Here is a 17,259-nt window from a genome sequence, read left to right as displayed (position 1 = left end):
TTTTAATTTTTTTGGATAAAAATATGCTTTCAGTCGAGTAAGGGAAATCAGATTGTTGGATTATGTACTTTGAGGGTGTTGTGGTAATAGAGTGGGGGCAGTGCTAATCTTTCCTAATAAGAAACAGTATCCGGTTTTAGTTAAGTCGCAATTTGGGTACACTAACAACACAACTGAGTTTGAAGCTTGCATTTTAGAGGTTGCATTAGAGCTAAACATCAGAAAGATAGATGTGTATTGGAGACTCGATTTTGATTATTTGTCAAGTGAAAGGACAAGGGCAAACCAAGGACGAGAAGTTTGAGACCTTGCCAAGAATACTTGTCTAGATGGCTAGAGAATTTGAGGAAATAAAGTTCACTCATCTAGGAAGGGAATGAAACCATTTTGATGTTTTGGTCACGCCAGCTTCTATGGTTAGAATAGACTTTAGGCACAAGGTACAACCAATACACATTGATATAAGAAATAACTTAGCTCACTGTTGCTCAGTTTGAAAGAGAAATAGATGGAAACCCTGGGTACTATGATATCAAGAATTTCATCCAAAACCATACATATCCCGTGGGGGCATCCAAAAATCAACAAGAAGACGTTGAGGAGGTTGGCAATGGATTTCTATCTTGATGGGGAAACTTTGTATAAGAAATCATTTTGACGAAACTTTGTTGAGATGTTTCGATGACGTGAAAAAAGTGGTGAAGAAATTTATGGAAAGATATTTGATCCATCGATATGGTCCACTAGAAAAATTAATAATGCCAGAACTTCAATAGCAAGATGATAATAGAACTCTGCGCTAAATGAAAAAATCAAGTATGCCAATTCCTCGCCATACAAGCCAAAGATGAATAGTGCGGTAGAAGCTTCTAACAAAAATATCAAGAAGATTATTTAGAAAATGGTATTCACTTACAAGGATTGGTATGAGATGTTGTCATTTGCCCTTCACACGTACCCCACTGCAATCCGAACCTCAATAAGAGTCACCCTGTATACGTTGGTATATGAAATGGAGGCGGTAATACCTTTAGAAGTTGAAATCCCCTCATTAAGAGTATTGATAGACTTTGAGCTAGAAGAGTTAGAATGGGACAAGGTTAAATGTGAACAGTTGAATCTGATAAGTGAAAAGAGGATAGCCGCAATCTGTCATCATCAACTTTATCAAAGAAGGATGGCCAAATCATACAACAAGAGGATTCGACCTTGAGGGTTCCACGAAGGAGATCTTATATTGAAGAAAATGTTGTCTTTTACCAGGAGAAGGTCAGAGTAAATGGACGCCAAACAATGAGGGCCCTTTAGTGGTACAAAAAGCATTTTTTGGAGAAGCTTTAATTGTTATCTAGAATGGATGGAGAAGATCTATTTAGGCCCGTGAATTCTGACTCTGTAAGGAAATATTACGCTTGATGTATTTCGTAATTTCCCAATCAACAAAATTAAAGTCTGACCATGAATTCTCTTTGTAAAGAGCCTTTTATATATATATATATATATATATAAAACATATGATCTCATAGCATTTGAAAATCTTTTTACTTAAAAAGAACTTTTTACACATGACTAAAGAGATGACTCCATCAATTGGAGAGCACCAAATCAGATCTTCTTGACATATAGTTGCATTCCACACTAGGGGGCAATAAAAGATTATTTCCTGAAAGGTTTTACATGTTTTCAAAACGGGATGAGGGCCCGTAGATTTGAAAAAGATAAAGCATTTAACAAAAGCATGACAAAGAGGCAAGGACAAGTCGTAAATTTGGAGAAAAAAAGGGGCTACTTGTAAAAAAGTCGAAGACTTCTTCCCCAAGATATGATAGGAGGCAACACAAGAGATGAATCCAGCATACGATTTCAAAAGCAAGCTCATGTTGAGAGGGAGTCTCACGAACAAGAAGATGAGGATGGGGCCTATGTTTCAAAACCAGGTACGAATGCATGCATTGCATCTAATCATAAATCATTGCATGTATGTTTTTTTTTGGATCGTTACAGGAGGAGATCTTAGTGCATTCCAACAAGATTATGGACGAAGAAAGAATCATTGAGTTGATTCTAGAACAACAAGAAGAGAAGATAAGGATTCTCAAACCCTGCCAGCAGGAAGAACGACATCGATAGCATTCGGTAAAAAGGAATCGCCAGATGGGATTCCAAGTTGTTTGAGATCGCCAGAAGGGATCTCGTATTTTGATATTCGTCAATGGAGGTCGCCAGAAGGGACCTCATATTTCATGTTTGAATAAAAGGAATCGCCAGATGGGATTCCAAGTTGATGGAGATCGCCAGAAGGGATCTCGCATTTCACTATTTGGAGGTCGCCAGATGGGACCTCATATTTCATGTTAGATAAAAGGGAATCGCCAGATGGGATTCCAAATTGTTTGAGATCGCCAGAAGGGATCTCGTATTTCGATGAAGGTCGCCAGAAGGGACCTCATATCTCATGTTTCACTATTTGGAGGTCGCCAGATGGGACCTCGTATTTCATGTTGGTTAAAAAAGGAATCGCCAGATGGGATTCCAAGTTGGTTAAAGGAGATCGCCAGAAGGGATCTCATATTTCGATATTCATCCAAGGAGGTCGCCAGAAGGGACCTCATATTTCAACTTTGAATAAAAGGAATCGCCAGATGGGATTCCAAGTTAAAGGAGATCGCCAGATGGGATCTCATACTTCGACATTCATCAAGGAAGGTCGCCAGAAGGGACCTCATATTGAAACCATTTCTTAGAAAAGCATTGGAGTTTACTAAGAATTCTTCCCCCTGGGTAGGTCACCCATATAATGAGACCATTATTTTTCTTGGGTCGGTCACCCCTACAATGAGACCATCATTTTTCTTGGGTCGGTCACCCATACAATGAGACCAGCATTTTTCTTGGGTCGGTCACCCGTACAATGAGACCAACATTTTTCTTGGGTCGGTCACCCGTACAATGAGACCAGCATTTTTCCAGGGTTAGTCACCCGTACAATGAGACCAACATTTTTCTAGGGTTCGTCACCCGTACAATGAGACCAGCATTTTCCAGGGTTCGTCACCCGTACAATGAGACCAGCAGCAGGGTTCGTCACCCGTACAATGAGACCAGCTTATTTCTAGGGTTCGTCGCCCGTACAATGAGACCAGCTTTTTTCTAGGGTTAGTCACCCGTACAATGAGACCATTTTTTACACATTCTTTTGTTTTGGTTAAATGAGGTCGCCAGATGGGATCTCATGTAGCTTTGGTAAAAGGGAATCGCCAGATGGGATTTCAGGTTAACCGAGTTACACAGTTTAGTTCCAGTTGAATGAGGTCGCCAGATGGGATCTCATGCAGCACTAGGGTTCGTCACCCGTACAATGAGACCAGCATTTTTCTTGGGTCGGTCACCCATACAATGAGACCAGCATTTTTCTGGGTAGGTCACCCATACAATGAGACCATTCTTCATTTTTTTTCTGGGTAGGTCACCCATACAATGAGACCATTATTTTTCTTGGGTAGGTCACCCATACAATGAGACCATTACGCATTTTTGTATTTGGTTGTGAGTAAAGGAATCGCCAGATGAGATTCCAAATTGATTGAGATCGCCAGAAGGGATCTCGCATTTCGATATTGGTCAAAGGAGGTCGCCAGAAGGGACTTCATATTTTAGCCTTGGTTAAGAAGAATCGCCGGATGGGATTCCAAGTTTTTGGGGTTAAAAGAGATCGCCAGAAGGGATCTCGAGATGACTAAATTTTGATCATAGTTTTTGGGTTGAGGAGGATTGCTGTAAAGACAAAGTTTCAGAGCGATCAAGCTCCAACAAAATCAGTTTCGAGAGTTCAGTTTTGGTTTATCTTTATAAATCTTACTGCGCAAAACCTCTGCTCCGTAAGCTTTATAAAGAGGGGGCATTCTGTTGTAACCCATTTTTGGGTCCCACAAAAATAAATAAAATAAATAGCCAAAAGAGGCTAGAAAAATAACAGGAGGCAGAAGCGCTCAGAAAGTGGTCAGAAAAATTGGTCAAGGAGGTTAAAAAAATACAAAGATTTCGATTTTTGACAGTATTTTCTTGAAGGATGAGAGCCCTATTGAGAAGGAAAATTTGAATTTTAAGGAGAAGCCCAAATTTGGATGTTTATAGACTTAATTGGATTTTTTAATTTATAAAGGATTTGATTGCATGAAAAAAATTGATTTTTAAGTCAATTTGGGCTTTTAATTAGAAGAAATTAAAGTTTTTGGGCTAAAATAAAATTTTTAGGATTTTTATTGGGTCAAATCAGGGGCTTAATTGCATAAATATTGAAGTTTAAGGGCCAATTATGGACTTAGTTGAGAAAATCCGAAACCAGGGACCAATTTGGAAAATGTGCCTTAATTTACTGTTCACTTTCTTCCTCAAAAAGTTGCCTGAGTGGCTGCTTTCCAGGCGAGTTTTCATCATGCTTGTGTGGCCTCCAAATCTGACAACACGTGCACCAACATGTTCACATGCAACCCCTTTATCCCGGAGAATGGTCCGGTCGGGTCGGAAATGTTAGAAACGGCTCCGTTGAGTGGCTCAAAGTGGCCACCTCGGGCAGTTCACAGCCTTGAGCTGCCAAATTTGGCAGCTCGAGGTGTACACTTTGAGCCAACGGTTAAGATGCTTCCCAACTGAATCAAGGGCTGCAATTTTTCCCCAATATATACAAGATTTCCCTCTTCCACAGCCTATAAATAGAGTCGGATTTGATGATCTGAAGGGGGGAGAAATTCGGGTCCAAAGTCAGCCAAAACCAGCATTTTCGCCCAATTTCTGCAGATTTTTTCTTCTCCTCCCTCAGCTCCCACACAGAAGACCTTCCCTTTTTAGCTGAACACAAACTCACGGTTTTCTCTCCCAACCAAGAGGCAGCCGGCGCAACTCTCCCTCTCCACAACAGCCGTCACCGCTCCTCCCCCTTTCTCAGCCAAGACTTTCCCTCTGCACACAAGCTTCCCTTCTCCCTCAGCAGCCCCTGTTTGTACTCAAACCAGCAGCCCATGTACACCCACACCATCTTTCCCCAAACCATGACCACCATATCCCCCCGTAAACACCAGCCCTCACTCCCCTTTTCTTACCGTGAGCCTGCCAGCCATAGCAGCAGTAACCATCTCTGCTCAGTTAGAGACAGCGGCAGCTCACAAGAAAACAGAAAAAGAGAGCAAGAAACCAGAAGTCTATCCTCCTCAGCACCGTGTCTACAACACGTCCAGCACTGCAGCAAACCTGGCTCCACCGGGAACAGAGAGCAGGACGTCTTTCGCGAGCAGTAACCAGTCGTCTCCCTCCATTTCGCCTCCAGCCGTTGTCTAGCAGGTAAGCCTTTTATTCCCAGCTTTTGCATGCATTTTTGCATTTTGTTACTGTTCAAGTGAAATTTAATTCACTTGAACAGTAACCGGGTAAGGCATGTGTATTTTTATTTGTAAAAATAGAAATCTAGCATTTAAAATACCCCGGTTTTCGTCAAAAAAAAAATGTTTATTAAAAAAAAATGTTTTGTTTTTTCATTCATACGGCCAATACACTAACATGTTTTGAATGTTCTTTTTATATATAAAAAATATTGGAAGTTTTGAAAATGTGTTTTCGCATAGATTTCTTAAACACAAATTATTTTCTTGCATTTTCTGGATTTTACAACATGTTTGTAAAACTCCAAAGGGTATTGGCCAATATTCCAAAAACTATAAAAATCTTATTTTGGGAGGAGAAATTGTATTTATTATTCACCGCTAATGTTTGGATGAAGAAATCTTTATAAGGATGAACATCCAAAATATTATTGGGAGTAATAAATCCGCACACATCCTTGAAAGAAGCTTTGATTGTAATCGAGGACATTTTCAAAATTTTAATTTTTTTTTTTTACTCCACGGTTTACGAGTCGTGAAAGTATAAAATTGGTTTTTTAAGAGTTGTGAATTTTCTTAGATTTCTTTTTTTCCTTTTCCTTGCGATTTACGAGTCGCAAACTCTTGAAATACTAAGGGGAAAAATGAGTTTTCAAAGCACAATGGAATCTCCTTAGATTTCTATCCAAAATAAATTGACGGGATTAGAAAACACCAACACCATAGCAATTATAGAGCAAACCAAACACCAAGCAGCTTATCTTAGGTAGGGCGTACTAGGGGTGCTAATACCTTCCCTTTACGCAACCAGTCCCTTGCCTTAGAATCTCTGAAAGACCAGTTAGGGTTCCTAGTGACCAAAAATACTAGGGTGGCGACTCCAAAGAACCAAATCATTAAAACACAACGAAAATCGCCAGCCGATACCGCACGCTAGATTTTTTTTGGGGTGCGACACATAACATGTTAAAACAATTTTATATAAAAACAATTGTATATAAAAACAATTGAATTTTAATCGATCACAATTTCAAACAACTAAGTCTTTATTTGATATTATATTCTAAGCAGGATTGAGCAAATTTTTAAATTTTATTTAAAATTATTTTTTATATTTTTTTTAATTATTTTGATATATTAATATCAATAATAATTTTAAAAAATATTATTTTTAATATATTTTTAAATAAAAAATACATATTAAAAAAAAAAAAAAAAAAACCGAACTCCTACTGTCCTTTCAAATAACCGATGCCTGGATTAATGAACAGAAAAGATGAAGAGAGGACAAGATTGTGGGGTTGCTTTTGAATACACACCATGAAGCCATTCTTTCAACGGAAAAAGGGATGAAGAAAGCAAGGAACCCATCGAGAAAATCAAAAACCCCTTTCATAGACAACAACAGTGTACTAAATCAAGGATGAAGAACTGGTTGCATGAAAGATTGATTAAAAAAAAACACTTTTTGAGGCTGAAATTTGGTTAAGTAATGAGGGCCATCAAAACGAACATCTTTGATGATGTGTTCTTGTCTGCATCTCTGCCACTACGTCGTGTTCCTGATGGCCATGAGGAAGGAGAAAACAAAGCACAACAGCTTGGGCTTTGGAAAGAAAGAAGATTGAGCTCCTGATTGCTGCTCCTATCAGAGTTGGTGGCTGTGAATGTGAGAGTTGGAGATTTTGATTTTCATTCTTAGGTCTCCGGTGCCAAGGCAAGGTCTGTGATATTTGTTAAAATCGTGTTTGTGATTTTGTTAAAAATTTTTATATAAAATTAATTTTTATTTTATTTTATTTTATTTGTTGATGTTAATGTGTAAAAAATAATTTTAAAAAAATAAAAAATTATTATTTTTTATATATTTTCAAGAAAAAATAACATTTTTAAAAAGCAATTATCTTCGCATTCTCAAATATTATCTAAATTAAAAATAACAAAAAAATCATGATCATGTTTAATTCTTGCTTCTTCTTTTTTTTACAATTAAGATAAAATTAATATTTTCAATGGAAATATATAATTGCTATTAAAATTTCAAAGTGTAGCAACTATAAATATAAAGAGAGATTGGCCAATATAAAACAAATAACATTGGAGATTACAAAGTTTATAAGGTGAAAAATGATTTTTCTTTCTTTTCGAGAATAAAGAAAAGGAAAAGAAAAGGGATTTTTACGTTTTAGAATTTTATTGACAACCAGGAACGAAGAAAAATGAGATTAAAAAAACAAATTAAACATTTTTATTACTATTTATAATTATATTCTTGTAAACTTAAAGTTTATTATAATGTTTGATTCCAGGTCATGTTAAATAGAATTACTTCAAGCTTATATCATGTTGACTTTTAAATTAAAAATATTGAAATCATAATCCTATTTTTACTTATCATACTTGTTTTTATAAATGTTCATCACTGAATAAAAATTCTTGATAACGCTGGTATTTATTATATTATAGCATATTCTAAAAGATGTATTGTATTTTTTTTTCACGCATTTCACTTATTAATATATTATATTATAGAACTGTTTTTTTTTGTTTTTTAATGAAAATTTTTTGTTTGATTTAATTTGTTAATTTGTTTATTTATTTAGTTATTAGATTTTCATGATACGGATCTCGGGTTTGATAGGTTAACCTAGATTTGACGAGTTAATCCAGATTTTTTTTTCTTTTTAATTAATTTTTTTCATTTAATTTAGTTTGTTAATGTTAAAAAAAATTTATTTAATTATCAAACTTTCATGACATGTATCCTGAGCTTGACAAGTTAACTTGGTTTGATGAGTTAACCTAGTTAATTATGAGTAAACCTGTCAAATTTTTTTTTAAGTTATCAAATTTTTCATAACATGAATCTCAGGTTTTACAGGTTAACCTGGTTTAAAGCGTTAACTCAATTAATTCAGATTTTTTTCTTTTTCTTCATTAGTTTTTTCCTTCTTGTTGGTTTTTTTTTCTTTGTTTTTTTCTTTTTAATTAATATATTTAATTATCATACTTTTATGACACGATCTTATAATCAGACCCACATCCAATATTCTTGAGTCTGGTATTGTAGCCAGACTCACTTAAACTTGGATCATGCAAGTTTAATGTTATTATTAATATTATTTTTTTGGGTCATGCATTGCAGTTAAACTCAAAACTCTTGAGTATAGCTTTGCAGAAAAACCTAATATTTTTAAATCTTAGTTTTTTTTATATTTTTTTTTATTTTAAAAAAAAATGACCCGCGATATTTCGTGGGTCATGTAATTAGTTATTATTAAGCATTGTTTTTTTTATTTTAAAATATATTAAATTAATATTTTTTTATTTTTAAAAATTTATTTTTAACACAAGTGTATTAAAACAATTTAAAATCACATAAAAAATTAAAATTTCAAACATTTTAAAAATATATTTGAATCAAGATGCCAAATAAGTTCCGGCGAATTAAACAGTTGACCTGAGTTTAATTGTTATTAAACAATTGACATCAAGTAATCAACTAATACTAATTGTTTTGGCATGGAAGTGAAGTTATAATTTCCTCTAGGCTAGTTTTTCCCTTTAAATTTATATGTTGATGTTGAAGTCTCAGGTGAGTTGATGTTCAAATTAAGTCAAATCACAGTAATAAAGAAATTAGATTGGTGAATTTATTGGATCCATGGATCCATTCAAGATCTCAACAAAATGTTGTTCAAGCTATAAAGGGTCGGTTGGTTTGGTAGTTAGAGCGTGTTTGGCAGTGTGGTAGCTGTTGCTTTTCAAATAGCTTTTCGTGCCGAAATACATGTTAATGATGTTTTTTCATTTTTTAAAAATTATTTTTGACATCAGCACATTAAAACGATTCAAAAAGTACAAACCGAACTCAATTTTAACAAAAAAAAATTCAAATTTGCACCAAACGCAGGTGCAAACGCAGAGACAAACGGTCTCTTAAAAGAATATATCCGGAAATATAGTTATGGTTAATTTTTAAAATATTTTTTATTTTAAAAAATATTAAAATAATATTTTTTTATTTTATAAAAATTAGTTTTAATATCAATATGTCAAAATAATAAAAAATAATTTATTTAAAAATAATTTTTAAAACATAAAAATAACTGTCACGAAGAAGTTGATATAAATTTGTTGCAAAAGGAGGACGAGGCAAGTCAAAAGTCAAAACACACAAAGCATCGAATTCTACATGGCAGTGAAGAAGAAGACTATGGGGGTGGGGGGACAAATTTCAACGTAACCGTGCATGTTTTGCAGTGCCCGTGATTGCCGTTCAAAAACGCGTTTTCCGACTGCGAATGACAGACCAATCCTGTCCCAAGTTTTCGAGTACTTTCCACTGGGGATGATGAGTGATCCTGATTCATCCTTTATTTCGACAATAATGACCCGCTAATCCTGGGAGTTTAGACCACGATCAAGCTACCTTATTTTACATTTTAACAACTTTTCATTGGATAATTTTTTATTATTATTATTATTTAAATTTTTTATAATTCTAGCCAAACCGAGCATGACAAAAATTTAATAGGTTAAACAAGTCACGAGCTAATTTTAAATCACTTCAATTTAAAATTTTTTTTTATTAGATTCAGATTATAACCTTTTCAAATTAAACCATCAAATTTAGCTAGACTTAACAAGAATATCATTCTATCCCTTCTCATTTTCTAATGAATATATTGATAACTTGTTTGAGAATATGGTAAATATTATTTTTTAAACTGTTTTTTTAAAATATATTAAAATAATATTTTTATTTTTAAAAAGTTATTTTTATTATAATCTAAAAATATAAAAAAAAATTAAAATTTCATTAAAGATAAGTACAACCACGACCCAAACAGTTTCTAAACAAAAGAAGTTTAACAACTAATCTAGCTGCCACACTCCATGTGCCTCATAAAATCAAGACAACGTAAACCATAGAAAATTAACATTAGAGAACAAAACTTTATTCTAAAAATAATAACTATACAATATTATCATCATCTTCATCATTAATGATTGGAGTGGCTAAATGAGGTATCAACAGCAAGCATGGACAATGATGAGCTGGCGCACTATGATAGATTAACCCAATGGGACCGTCTCCCTTTCCAGCTTCCAGGTGGCAAACAGCTGTCTGATACCTATCTATGAAATGACCTCAATCACCAGAAAACGATGCCGCTTTCGCACTGACCAAAATGCCCTCAAATTGACCATTTTACCCTTCTACGCAAATGCAACGGTCACTTTTTCACCCTCAAAACAAACAAGAAGACCGTAGTAACAGCTTTGACCATAGGGCAAGTTTGATATTTTGCAAAAACAAACATGGATTTGATGTAATTTCAGTGACTTGGTCAGGGCAGTTTAGTATTTTTAAGTTCTGAAAATGAAAGAAAACGAGAGAGGACCCAGAGAGAGAGTTCAGAAAGAAGACGAAGAAACAAGAAGAGATAACTTCAATTCAGTGATTTGCTGTTTAGTTTTTGTATTGCTGCTGCATTGTGAGTGTTGAAAGAAGCGAGTCATGGGTGAGTCAAGTGACTCAGTTTCGGTGGATATTGACATGCTATCTTTTGGTGGGAAGGTAATTAACGAACTCTAACTAACAAGAAGAAAGGGAAAAAAATGATATCTTTCTTGTTTTCTTGATTACACTCCGTGTCTTACAAGCTTTAAGCTTTATTAATGGATTTTGGTGTTATGTGTAATGTAAGCAGGAGCATGTGGTGAAAACAAGCAGAGGTTCAATCTCTGTGTATGTTTGTGGTGATCAAGAGAAGCCTGCTTTGATAACTTACCCCGATGTTGCTCTTAATTGTATGTTCCATTTTCTTGTAATTTCTTCATCTTTTTACTTAATGGGCTATTTTTCTTTCTGATTTTCTCTAATTTACCTTAAATGGGTTTGTGTGTTTAGCTCATGTGAGGTGAAATTCAATTATTTCCGGGTTTTTTTGGTGCTTTTGTTTGAAAGTTTGTTATACTTTCTGCACTCTTAAAGAAAAATTGTAACTGCAGTGCTTTGTTTTACAAGAAATGGGGTGGTTCAGACTGAGTTCCTTGAAAGCAGCTGTAATGGATGCTTTTAATTTAATCTAAGCATATTTATGATAATTAAATTCTTAGTATTGAGAATTTTTATGGTTCTTAATTGATTCTTGAGTTTTAGTGAAGAAATAATGAGTTTAAGTGTTATTGAGCTGGCATGCTTTAGTTGCTTCTAATTGAAAAGATCTGAGTTTCAATTTGTTTTTGATATGTTGGTGTTTTTTGCTTTCTGGGTTTTTTCACAGCTATGACTTGTTTCCAAGGTCTCTTATTTAGCCCTGATGCAGCTTCCTTGTTGCTCCATAACTTCTGCATATACCACATCGATGCCCCAGGGCATGAGGTCAGTGTCGCTGTTGGTTCTTTAACATTGGCGGAGTTTAATTGTTTAATTTTGTTTGGTTATGGTTTATTATCTCTTCTTTTTTTCCCCCTTTGAACGATGCTAATAAAGTCTCTCTCCACCCTTTGTTCAAGAGCTCTTGCAGTTGGGAGCTGATGTCATTTCTTCTGATGTTCCATTACTTAGTGTTGATGACTTAGCAGACCAGGTTGCTGAAGTGCTTGATTTCTTCGGGTATTTAACTGCTTGCTGCATTTACTGGTTTCTTATATGCTTTTCCAATTATGAATTTTTTGTGTACCAATGAAGATTTGATCTGCTTCTTGTTGTTTTCAAGTTGGTTGTCTGATCATTTCTTATTAGTGCTTTCATGCAAAGGTCTGGTTCATTTTGGTGTCCTGTTATCTGGATTACTTATGAACCATTGACCATCATTTGTCTATGAGTCCTATTGATTTTGGTAGGCTCGGCTATCTGGAATCTTGTTTTTATTCTGCAACACCAGTTGCACAAAGTTCTGTCATGCCCTGCATTAATTTTGTGTCTTATTCAAGAGAGCTCCCAATAAAGAGTTACTGTTGTTTATAACTAGCTAAATTTTTAGAAACTGAGATTTTGGGAGCAGGAGCGAAGATCAATTAGGAAGGGCAGTTACCAAGTGTATTGATTAATGTCTCGAGTCATTAAATGTTTGCAGTTTCAAGCCAAAATAGGATTCACTTTGTGCAAAATTGCTGCAATAGTAGCCAGAATTCATTTCCCGATACACAAGATTAGTGTCCAGAAATGTGAATTATCAATGTTTTTCTCATGTAAAGGTCCTAAGAGGAATCCTAATCTAACCATTAAGGATATATCTCTGTCATGAAGACATGTTACAGTATGTTAAAGATCTAACTCACTTTTCTAAATCAGGCTGAAACAGGTTCTGTGCTTAGGCGTAATGGCTGGTGCTTACATCCTGACACTTTTCACTGTAAGTTGGGAAAAGTCTACCCTTGTCAGTTGCCTCTGTTTTTACCCTGATGTTCTGATACATGTTTATTTTTCCTTGTGGTACAGATGAGATATCAAGAACGGGTGCTTGGGCTAATTCTTGTTTCCCCTATTTGCAAGGCACCTTCATGGACTGAATGGTTTTACAATAAGGTTTTACTCTCCATCTTCAAGTCAAGGCAATTTTTTTTTTTTTTTTTTGAGGAAAAAATATAAATTTGAAGGAAACCATTCACCTGGGACACCTAAAAAAGATTAGGATAAAACTAATATACACACTGTTTCACACATCTTCACAGTAATCCAAGTTGCTTAGGGTTTTACTGGACTTGCCTTTTCAGGTGTTAATGAACTTGTTATACTTCTACGGAATGTGTGGAATATTGAAGGAATGCCTTCTCCAGCGTTACTTCAGTAAGGTACTATTGATGACCTTTTTTTTTTTTTTTTTAATCTTTTCCAATTTTGGAATGTGATGTATAATTATCTGATTCTGAATGTAGGAAATTAGGTGCAGTGTGCAGGGCGCAGAAGCAGACATCATTCAAGCTTGTAGAAGGGTAAGGATTCTTGGTTTCAATGTCTTATTTCCTGTTAATTCCATTTGACTTGTACAGTCTCAGAATTGGTGATAACAAAAACACCCTAACCCTTTGTGATATATTGTCAGAGCAACCTGTCACTCTTATCAGTGTCTAGGAAGGGTACATCCTATACGGTGCCTTTTTGAGATATTTGATGTCAATCTCATTTATCATTTGTTGGCAGTTGCTGGATGAAAGAAAAAGTTTGAATGTAATGCGCTTTCTTCAAGCAATCAACGAGTGAGTATTTGTAACTTGTTTAAGCATCTTCTTGTTCATACATCATTAGCCCGAATCTCTTCTGCTGACCACTGAATGCTTTCATTTTGTGGTGCCATTTAAGCTAGCATGTCTGCATAAGATTGTAACTTAGCCAGTTGCTACAAAGTTTTGGAACTAATTGCGTAACATATATAGCCCCACTGTGTCTTGTAAAAATGCCTATGATCAACTAATTATCAAGGTGTTTTATTAAGCAGGAGGTATGACCTTACAGAGGGCTTGGAGAATTTGCAGTGCAGGACGCTTATTTTTGTGGGGGAAAGTAGTCAATTTCGTGATGAATCAGTATACATGAGTACCAAAATGGGCAAGAAAACTTGCGCTCTTGTAGAGGTAGGGTGGTTTCACTTCTTCAGACCATTTGTTTCATTATGAGCAGTTGGCTTTTTTAACATACGCAAGATTTAGTGATATAATTGCCTAATTAATAATATATATTTTTTTTTTTTTTTTATGAAAATTGAAAAGCTGTATTATAACCCAAAAGGAACCATAAAGAAAGTAACTCTAAAGGCTGAGAAAAAGATTACAACCATGCCAATAACTCTTCCTTCCTTACCAAGGCATGTTTTGCTAAGCTATCAGCAACATTATTCTCTTCCCAAATGACCATTAACAACATTGACAGATCCAATTTTCTTGGTAAGACTAGCAATACAATTAAAAACACTCTGAAATTTCCATGGCCTAATTGGTCATCTTGTTGGATCATAATGTTGACAAGGCATGTATATGTTCCTGCATGAAAGGATTATACCTTGACTATTAACTAAAAATGAGATCACCTGCCGTATGTCTGCTTTTGCAAGCACGCCACCGTAATCTAAAAAATATATGGACATATTATTGGAAGTTTATTTAAGATCACTTTCAAGTTTAAGGTGCTTGTTTTCCTTTTTGCATCTTAAAAGTGTTTATTTGTATCTCCAACAGGTTGAAGCATGTGGTTCATTAGTCACAGAAGAGCACCCTTATGCCATGATAATTCCGATAGAGTTTTTTCTAATGGGGTTTGGGTACCACAGACAACCGTATTTTGCTTCCTCATCAACTATTGGCTCCAACCCTTCCTCATCAACTATTGGCTCCAACCCTACCAGTCCTTCAAGTCGCTGCTGTATAGCACCGGAACTTCTCTCCCCTGAGAGTCTGGGTATCAAGCTCAAACCAATCAAAACCCGTGTAGACATTGATGTCAAAGTATGATTTATTCGCAAGTCTCCAATTTAATAATTCAGAGGAGCAGTATGCTGGCTTTACAAATACGTGTATGGTTACCATGATAACTGTCTTGCATCTACAAGGTAGGATACTCGTATTCTTTGATTTTATTGGTAGGAGAATTTTATGGTTAGGGATGAATTCATTTAACGGTTTTCTTGATTACTTTGTAGTGTAGATAAAATAGATATTTATAGATACAGGATACCGAGATGGTAGGAGTCTTATTTATTACAGGAGCATCAGTTTCTAGCATTTGACATGTTCTGTAGTACTTTATGTAATTTCTCTTGCAAGTAATTGTTCGAAGCAATGTCCAAGAATCACCATTGCTTTCCTCATCTTTTCCGTCGTTTCTATTTGGTTTTGACTCAAGGCATGTCTGAGAACATTTATTGGTGTTTATTAAAGTATGTTTTCCTTGAAAAAAATATTAAATTATGGTTGAATTCCGTTGGATAGTTCAAAGAATTGTGAATGGAGATGATCAAAATCTAAGAGTATATTTTTGTAAACACAATCTTCAATTCCCAGCTTTACTGAGTTGGAGTTGGTGGATTCCTACAAGTTCCAAGAACAATTGGTTTTGAAAAGAGAGATTCTCCTCGAGACAAAGTTCTTCAGATTGTTTTTCTTAGCAAGGGATTAAGTTAAAACTAAACAAAGAAAAAGCATTCTACTTTTTCTCCCTTTGTCCTTTGTTATGCTCGTGATTCAAGCAAATAGTAACCTATTACTTCATTAAGTGACTATGGCCCACGATCCCTCACTCTATTAAACAAGTTCAGAACAAATTGACCAGCAAAATTACAAAAAAAAAAAAAAAAAAAAAAAAAGGGCTCATCTTTTTCCTGTTCATTGTATGGAGAAATGTTGTGTATTAACAATTTCTCTTTCATAGCGTTTAACGATTCCATTGGAAGCGGGGTAAAGATGTCCTTTCTTGAGGATCCGAATGTTATTTGCATAATTGAGTGGGGCAGTTTGGTTATTTACTTTTTAAAAAGTACGATAAAAATACCTCTTCTCTCTCTCTCTCTCTCTCTCTCTATATATATATATATATATATATATATATATATATATATATATATTCAATTTAATCTCATATTTCTTCCTACCTAAGTCCAATGAAAGCCCAACTGGAAAGAAAAGAAAGGAAGATAAAAGAGAAATTAAATGACCAGATTAGTTAGTTTATTGTGGTCATGTTGATGTCAATATTAACAATAAAACTAAAAGGCATAGAGAATACAATATGGATGCCCTCGCAACCCCTACAACAATGAAATTTAGAGCCTAATCAGGTCATGAAGGGATTGGATTTGAAACCCAGACCATGCAAAAGATTACAACATAGGACGAAGTCATATTGATAAAACACAAATGAATTATACAAATAAGTTATTTTGTTTTGATTTAATTTTATTTTTTCAAAAAAAATATCGGTATATAATTAAATAGAAATGTTAAATAGCATAATTCATGCAAGACCATGTTCGTTTATCTATATCCATTGCTTAGCATCTCGGTTCAGTGTTAGTACGTCGTTAACAACTCTCTTTTGCATTTATTAACGTAAAAGGTAATATGCTTTCAGTTTGCATTTCAGATTTTTCGTTGGAAGTAAAATTGAGTTCCTTTTCTTTTAGGCCAGAATTGACTGTTGATCCGAACATGAACATCGGGACTAGTTAATAGCTAAGACTGACAGAGTGACTCTAAAACCAAACCCATAACTACATAATTAAATCACAAACTTCCTTGACAGATCTCATTTAACTGTTGTCCCCGTGAATTCCACCTATCAAGACAACTGTGGCCACTTGCAGGAGACAACAGTGGTTTCTAGTCTTGTAGCTTTGTACAATTGATTAAAAAGTTTTGAAAAGATATCTGGTCTTGCTAAGAGATTCTGCTAATCTCTTCACAAGATGCAGCCTAAAATCCCGACAAAAGTGTAGCTCTAGACCAGGAGCAATTGGAATAGGACTTTCGTTTTTGTCTTAAACAGTTGGAATAGGACCTCACAACAAGCAGTCAGCATGCCAGCCACCCCATTCCAAGATTGGCTTCAGTTCACAGAGACCCTTGCATCTGCATTATTTTGTTCTGTAGCTGGAAATTAAGGCGTTAGACAGGTTGGATCATGTACGATATTTGTGAACACAGTAACAACTCTAAGCTTATATGCAGTTGTAACTTGTAAGTCGCAATTACTCATGTACTCTTTTGTCACGTATATGCACTGCGGCATCAAATGAAATATCATATCATGCAACAATTTTTGTGAACATAAGATGACAGTCAACAACCTGAGCTTTCAAGATTTTGATTCAAGAAAGAAATTAATAAATTTACACCAATTTTCCATGTCAAAAAATGCCAGGTAGAAGTTCAAATTGAGACT

The 17,259-nt window shown here is 34.9% G+C and overlaps 1 protein-coding gene across 1 annotated transcript; it reads left to right on the top strand.

Annotated features, from left to right (window-relative positions):
* Positions 1-10,784: 10,784 nt before the first annotated feature.
* On the top strand, positions 10,785-15,190 carry LOC118044004 (protein NDL2). The gene is made up of 11 exons (XM_035052140.2): positions 10,785-10,959; positions 11,093-11,192; positions 11,669-11,766; positions 11,912-12,000; positions 12,682-12,742; positions 12,829-12,915; positions 13,104-13,181; positions 13,266-13,322; positions 13,531-13,586; positions 13,826-13,961; positions 14,562-15,190. The coding sequence occupies exons 1-11, from the start codon at positions 10,900-10,902 to the stop codon at positions 14,832-14,834; spliced, it is 1,095 nt and encodes a 364-aa protein (XP_034908031.1). The 5' UTR covers positions 10,785-10,899; the 3' UTR covers positions 14,835-15,190.
* Positions 15,191-17,259: the final 2,069 nt, after the last annotated feature.

This window comes from Populus alba, chromosome 13 (genome assembly GCF_005239225.2).
Source record: "Populus alba chromosome 13, ASM523922v2, whole genome shotgun sequence".
Taxonomy (NCBI): Eukaryota; Viridiplantae; Streptophyta; class Magnoliopsida; order Malpighiales; family Salicaceae; genus Populus; species Populus alba.
This window is presented reverse-complemented; position numbering and strand designations above follow the sequence as displayed.